This window comes from Metarhizium robertsii (assembly GCF_000187425.2).
Source record: "Metarhizium robertsii ARSEF 23 chromosome Unknown MAA_Scf_4, whole genome shotgun sequence".
Taxonomy (NCBI): Eukaryota; Fungi; Ascomycota; class Sordariomycetes; order Hypocreales; family Clavicipitaceae; genus Metarhizium; species Metarhizium robertsii.
The window spans coordinates 3,981,814-3,988,899 of NW_011942182.1; the positions used below are offsets into that span (position 1 = coordinate 3,981,814).

The 7,086-nt window shown below is 49.4% G+C and overlaps 2 protein-coding genes across 2 annotated transcripts; both read left to right on the forward strand.

Moving 5' to 3' along the window:
• Nucleotides 1–2,255, forward strand: MAA_10017 (peptidase s41 family protein; the record flags this gene model as incomplete). Its single annotated transcript, XM_007828015.1, has 2 exons — nt 1–453; nt 513–2,255. The coding sequence occupies 2 exons, from the start codon at nt 1–3 to the stop codon at nt 2,253–2,255; spliced, it is 2,196 nt and encodes a 731-aa protein (XP_007826206.1).
• A 3,384-nt stretch (nt 2,256–5,639) lies between these two features.
• Nucleotides 5,640–6,533, forward strand: MAA_10018 (phosphotransferase enzyme family protein; the record flags this gene model as incomplete). The annotated part of the gene is made up of 1 exon (XM_007828016.1): nt 5,640–6,533. The coding sequence occupies one exon, from the start codon at nt 5,640–5,642 to the stop codon at nt 6,531–6,533; it is 894 nt and encodes a 297-aa protein (XP_007826207.1).
• Between the last annotated feature and the right edge of the window lie 553 nt (nt 6,534–7,086).

A 7,086-nucleotide genomic window follows, 5' to 3' on the forward strand; every position in this document is an offset into this window, starting at 1 on the left:
ATGAGGATTCATGTGCTTTTAGTAGCTGGAACAGCCCATGCCGCCTTTCGACAACGCTGGAGCATGCAAAAGGTTATAAATGCCCCGTCCAGCGTCGTCGCAGCAGATTCACGACAAGCTAGCCAGGATCCATGTGCAATGATTAGCAAAGCTTTCGAGGCAGCTGCGAGGAACAAGACGTCCGATGGGCCTATAATTCTTGACTTGAGGCCATCTGTAGGAACTGCATGTCGCAAATCACTCCCGGTGATGCAAAAGGCCAACCTCGAGCTTCTGGACTACCTCCGGCCATACGTCGAGTTTCAGAGCACCATAGAGCTCCTAAAAGATCCTCCACCAGAGTACTTGCTCCCTGGCGTCGATATCATGGGCGCCATGCAGGCCATAAGGCAAAAGCTTGAGAACAACAGTTACGAGTCACAGTTAGACGTGATGACTGACTTGCACAACATTGTAGGCGGAAAGAAGAATTTTGAGCATTAATAGGTGAGCCGCAACTGACAACAAGATAGTTTGTCGCGGCAAGCGATAATCACTTTGGCTACCTACCAGGCCTATTCAGCGCATTTCGATATGCCCGACTCGATCTTAACTTCAGATCTATTTCGACCGACGGATTCGATATGCCACAGATTTTCGACGCACAGGATCTTAAAGCCCTCGAAGACAAGACGTATACGCCGTCTCCTGTTGCCACCATTGATGATCAGGAGGTATATGAATTCCTGGAGAAGGAGTCCATGGGCGTGCCTCAAGGTCATCAAGATCCGGATGCCAAGTTAAACTTACTCTTTGACTCAATTCCATTAAGAGCTGCCGGAGGTGAAAGCGCAGCTAGGTTATCCATCCTCGAGATCCCGGACAGCTACACCATTGCACATAAAAACGGCACCTTGCGGACTGTGACAAACTCCATTGTTACTCTTCCAGATATAAATCTCAAAGGCATCCGGTCCGGCCAAGAATTCCAAAAGAGATTTGAAATTCCTCCCCGGAACCAACAAAAGCCACGACCCAAACCCCAAACTCCGCCGCCGGCACCACCTGGCAACGAGTCTGCTCTTGTTAATTATCCAACGCCCCTGGTCAAGCACTCTGATGAATTTGTAGCGAGCTATGCTCTAAACGACACCGAGATGCGCGACACCATGGTCATTTCATTCCTTAGTTTCGTTTCCCTCGCAGAAGAGGATATTACAGCCAATGAAACTTCTCTCAGCTCATTTGTGCGCCAGTTCGGAGACGTCATTGACCAAACAGCCAAAGCAGCCAAGGAGCAAGGCCGGGACAAGCTCATCATCGACATGTCCGCCAACAGCGGCGGGTCACTAGACCTCACAGACTTTGCATACACCACCTTCTTCCCAGGAGCTCGCTTCGACAGCTTTGACCGGTACCGAGTCAACAGCGGGCTGAACTTCCTAGCGCGCGCCGCAAGCCCCAAGGACGTGTTGGGATTTTTCGTCGCGCCAGAGGGACTACCCATTGACGCGGCGAACCGCACAATCGACTCTCCCGATGCCTTGTTTTCACCCAGGCCCATCCAGGGCCAGAACATGACTGCCGAGTTTCGCAGGGACGCGTCCGCGCGCTACTTTATCAAGCCGGACGTGTTTCTGCGCGGCTACGAGCCCAACAAGGCGGCGGCGAGGCGCGAGCCCCCCTGGAAGCCTGAGAACATGGTCATTCTCACCGACGGGCTGTGCGCGTCGGCCTGCACCATCTTCACGGGCCTCTTGGTGCGCAACTTTGGCATTCGCACCATTGCCCTCGGCGGGCGGCCCCTCAACAAGCCCATGCAGGCCATAGGGGGCGTCAAGGGCACCCAGGTCCTCTCCAACGCCGAGATCAAAAAAATTACCGCCGACGCGGTGAGAATCGGCGCGGGCCAGGCTCGTCGGCAGCGGGCTCGGTCCATCCCCAGCGTCCGGGATGCGCCTCTTTTGCCGCTCATGGAAGAGCCCGGCAGCGGCGGGTCGGTCAACTTGCGAAATGGCTACTCGCAGGACGATGTGGACGGGTTCCCGTTGCATTTCAAGTATCAGGCTGCGAATTGTAGGCTGTTTTACACGAGTAAGATGCTCACCGACGTGGCTGAGACGTGGCGACGGGCGGCGCTGGTTGCTTTTAGGAACGGGACGTGTGTTCCTGGGTCGACTGTCAACTCGGACGGGACAATGGGAGCCAAGGCGCCTGGATTTGACCCGGACGTGCGAGGGAGGGCACCGGGAGTGCCTATGCCTACTCTCGAATGACCGGGCCTAGCTGGCGTTCTTGGAACTTGGGAGCTTGTATTATCTGTTGACAAATAAAATAATGCCGAGTAGGTTTTTATGTTCACGCTTATGCTAGCGTCGTGCTTTTTATTTCTTTATAACCTAGTCTAGAAAAGGATTTACTGGTAGAAGCTTAACTAGAGTTTATTCAACTAATAGCTAGCTTTGTATTTTTTTACTTAAAACTATAAGGATATCCGAAACCTGGCGAAACTGACCGGGGTCTCCACATGGTAGACCATCGAACAGCTTACTTTCTCGAGCAGCTCCAGACTCAAGTCGCCCAGACGAAATGTCGGGGGTGTTGCGTGCGGAGATACGATACAGTGATGAAGTCTGCTGCCGACCGGAACCAAATCTCCGGGGATGCGGGCGAAATTGTGTTCGAGCAGGAGGGCACAGGAGTCTGGGACGAAGTCCCTTCCATCGTAGTCGAGGGATTTTGCGACTATGCCGACTGCCACAAACACAAGGGGTCTGGTGGAATTTTGCCGCAGCGACAGCGTCTTCGACGATATCCAGGCAAAGTTGAATGTAGTTGAATGTCAATCGCATGTCATATATATGTATATATATATATGTGTGTGTGTGTGTGTGCTTACGGATTTAGAGGGCATTGAGACAACCTTCAACCAGAACATCGCCACTGGGGGAACGGGCCAGTCAAGAAATGTCTCCAGCAGTGGCACAATGAATAACTATAAAGCGCAAAGTATGACTTTTGGTACGAGATCACATAGTTCATAGCTGGGTTTATTATCAACATACTGAGATTGGTACTCCAAAGGTCCATCCAATAAATACTATGAATAAAAGGGATATCCTCAAGGTCTTGTACATCTCACTGCATCTACAGAGAAAGCACAGAAATCCATATCGGGTACTCTAGGATGTGCCAGTGGCGACATCCATATGGCAAAGAGTATACGCGACGAAACACTTTGCTGCGCAGGGCTGAGCCGTGTCTAGTCCTCCAGACATGGTAAACAGCTTCGGACAACAGCCAGGCAATATACGACTGGAGCTTTACAGGGAGCTACAGACGCATAATTTCATCATCTACAATACAAAATGTAACATGTGCTCCTTGTCCCACTTCCAGTTGCAAAACTCGGCGATTTTGATAACAGGATTGCCCGTCTTCTGCCGGAAACGTTGGTCTCCCCTGTGGATATTGTGTCATCTGGGCCGTGGGGTCCTGCAGGAAAATAGCTGCCGTATAAAATATCCACATTATAAACCTCATCAATTACACCGGTACGTGGGTTCACGGCGCTAATTCTGATGGCAGTGAGTTGTGAACGCCGGATAAGCTCCGAAAGTCAGCTGCCTGTACAACCCAGAAGCGCGTCATGGACAATTCTCCGCTTGTTCCGTGCCGCATACGAGGCATACAGATTAGCAACTGCGGTCTAGATCCCGGAACATGACTCTTGGGGAAGATGAGCAATGACGTTTGTGGCCGACCGTGTGGCTGATAGTTGCAGCGACGTATTCTATGGGTCAACGCTTCGAATACGGGGTGATGGTTTGTGGCGTCATGTTTGATTGCCAGTGAATTGCTACAGGCCAGACCACATTGGGAATAGAACATTGAACAGAAAACTGGACAGTCTGGTTGCTGCTCTCGGTCAGACTGTCAGGCTACCTTTGGCATCATTGATGTTACATGGTCTGTTATGGTTCCCAGGTATATATACGACGAACATATTACCTATTAATCCTAAGAACTACTAATAGTGCAACCCCACTCACAGTCGGCCGAGCTTAAACTCTAAAAGAGAACTCCATACAACGACTGAGAGTACCCTCTACAGGCAGTATTTATCCTATTGACTTTCTCTTACATGTACACTCCACTGCCGCCACAGACTAGCTGCACACTACCCCAAGTATCGGTAGGGTCGTGGCTGGCACAAGTTCCGGATTCGACAGCACGGTTACGGATGTTGCAAGATCCATCTCTATAGATTGTAACTAACCTCAAGTAAGCCTCCAGAACTTGTATTAGTCACGGGGTTGCTATAAGACTTACAAGTACACTGTGGCCCAACGTACGGCGCACTCAGAGACAGATACGAGTTCGAAATAGGGCGGCATGACCCTACTGGAGCGATATGTTGATAGCCATATCCTTGGCAATTGTAATCTGCAAAGAGTTTGAATTGCGGGTCCGCGGCAACAGCGCTAGCCACAATACTGGCAGCGGCGAGAATACTTGCAGTATACATATTATAGTATTTGGTGTAAAAGAGAAAGTTCTTGCGGTATTGTGTGCTGTTTGTTTACGGTAGTTCTTGTCGGTATAATATTAGAGGCCATGCCGTGTATTTATACTTGCAGGATTGTCTTGTTGCTAGGCTAGCAGCCACATCGCAGAATAGATAGGTAATTTGGCAGCCTAAATATTGCGGATCTTTTAACTTTTGCTTTTCTTGTTTAAGGTTTAGTTGATAAAGTTACGAGCTTTTTTTTGGCGAGGGGAGGGGGGTTATACTTGACCCGGCAAAGAGTTTTATAGTAAGTTATGTGGCTTACAAGATAAACCTATTTGTCTACCTTGAAGCAGGAAACCTGCCTCTAAGGATTACATCTCCAATTACTATTGCAATTGGCGTTACAAGTTCATAGCTGTGACAAGGGCTCAATAGAGGGCTTAGAGCAATTTGGCTCAATTTATCTAATAACAGTCTTTGGCATCAAAGGTCCTTGGTTTTCCTTAAAGCCTTAAATGTCAAAGACGTTTTTAAATACAAGAAGTCGGTGAGGGCCTTCTGCCCTAATACCCTGACCGTAACCCTTGTGTAACCAACGCCATTTCCGTGTAACAATAGCAGAACAGCCGAGCAATAGCGGATAAATAGCGGTTTACCCTTATACCTGGTTTTTCTCACACGAGAAAATATAGAATTCTCCACTTTAGCGTTCCCTATTTACTAAAATAGTATTATAATTATAGCGGTATTACGCACTATTACAAAGGTAAACCTGGCCACGAAGTATACACGGCTAGTATATGACGGCAAATTGCAAAGAACTAAATCTGAAAGATAAAATATAAGGAATCTTTTTGCCGGGGATTTGTGCTAAGTTATTCTATCTTTTTTATTGTCTTCAAGCTTTGAAAATTCACTTTTAATAATATATATAGTAATTTGCGTATTTCCGCGATATTAGTAGCCTTATAGCCCGCGATAACCACTAGCTAGCTATTATCTATATCTGGGTACAGGGTAGGCCGCTTGGCATGGAGCGTCTCGCCTTGACCACATCTTCATTTGAGCATTGCTCCTCCGCACTCAATCGACGGCTCTCTCTGATCCAGCGCGACTTGCCTCGGAGCTATCAATGAAATCTACGAGAATGTCCTGCTTCTCCTCCTTCACGACGCCTCCTTCGACTACTGCACGCACTGGGCCCTCGCCAAGCACTGCCCAGGAAGTGAGCACAACCACGGGCCGTTATCCGATGCCATACTTCGCCGCTCCAGGTCGACTGCCAGAGCCGCTGCCGACAGATGCAATCATCAAGTGCTCTAGCGACGTCCTCAAAGCTGGTTATGGCCGGCGTATTGTTCGTGTCGGCCAGCATTTCGTTGTCAAGTACGGCGTCCTCGTTAGCTTGACCGAGGGGGAGAACATGCTCTTCGTGCGGGAGACGTGCGATATTTCAGTACCGCAGGTTTTCGCCCTTTATTCACGCATACATCCAGGCGGAACCAAAGTCAGCTACATCGTCATGGAGTACATTCAAGGCAAGTCCCTGGACAACTTCTGGGATACCATGAGTGCTGCAGACAAGTCGAATACAAGTCAACAGCTGCGGCTCATGTTGGACAAGTTACGGAGCGTTCCTTCTCCTGGATACTTTGGGTGTATTGGGCGACGACCCATGGAAGAAGGCATATTTTGGACACGCCAAGAGGACAGCAAGGACCATGGGCTCATCAGTGGCCCATTTGACACTGAAGCACAGCTCAACAATGCCCTGGTCGAAAAGTATCTCTACAACAGTGGCTGCCTTCCAAGGCCAGGTTTTACCGTCGTGTCTTGCCCCGCGTCCTTTGTGACCATGCGTCGGTATTTTCTCACGGGGACTTGCAGCGAAAGAATGTGCTTCTTGGAGACGACGGCAACTTGTGCCTGGTTGACTGGGAGTCAGCGGGCTGGTATCCAAGCTACTGGGAGTACGCCTCGGCCATGTTTGACTGTGGGAACTGGCGTGACGATTGGCACGAATACGTCGCCGGCATTCTAGATGAATACCCAAACGAGTACGTGTGGTTTGACATGATGGTGAGGGAGTTGTGGTCGTGAAGGGTTCTCATCTCTGTTGCATTGGAAACATGGAATAGAGCGTAGAAAATAGGCTGCCTATCATGCTGTTGCGTGCGTCACCAAAATGCCAGCGTCTTCATTCCCGTTATCCATGCCGACACTCATGTCGTCGAGTCTCGTCCACGGACCCCCAGAATCCGAGCATGTGTCGCCAACGATGCACTTGTCGTTGGAGCCGTTGATATCCTTGAAAAGCACGCTATTTGCGTGGGCATGGTATCTCTTTGCCCACAGGGTCACAAACCTTATGACCTCCTCTTATTCCGTGGGTATAACATTTGCCTACAAAACTCTGTTAGCGAGTTCTTCTTCATCTTTCCTTATCCTGTGGGTCGTACGATCAACGTCGCAGTAACAGTAATTGCCGATACCCCTATGGGGGTCCGCGCTGTTGGTATCATCAGCGTGTCGAATCCAAATTACACATGTCAGTACTCTATAAAGACTAGCATACTGTTGCAATATTCACAACT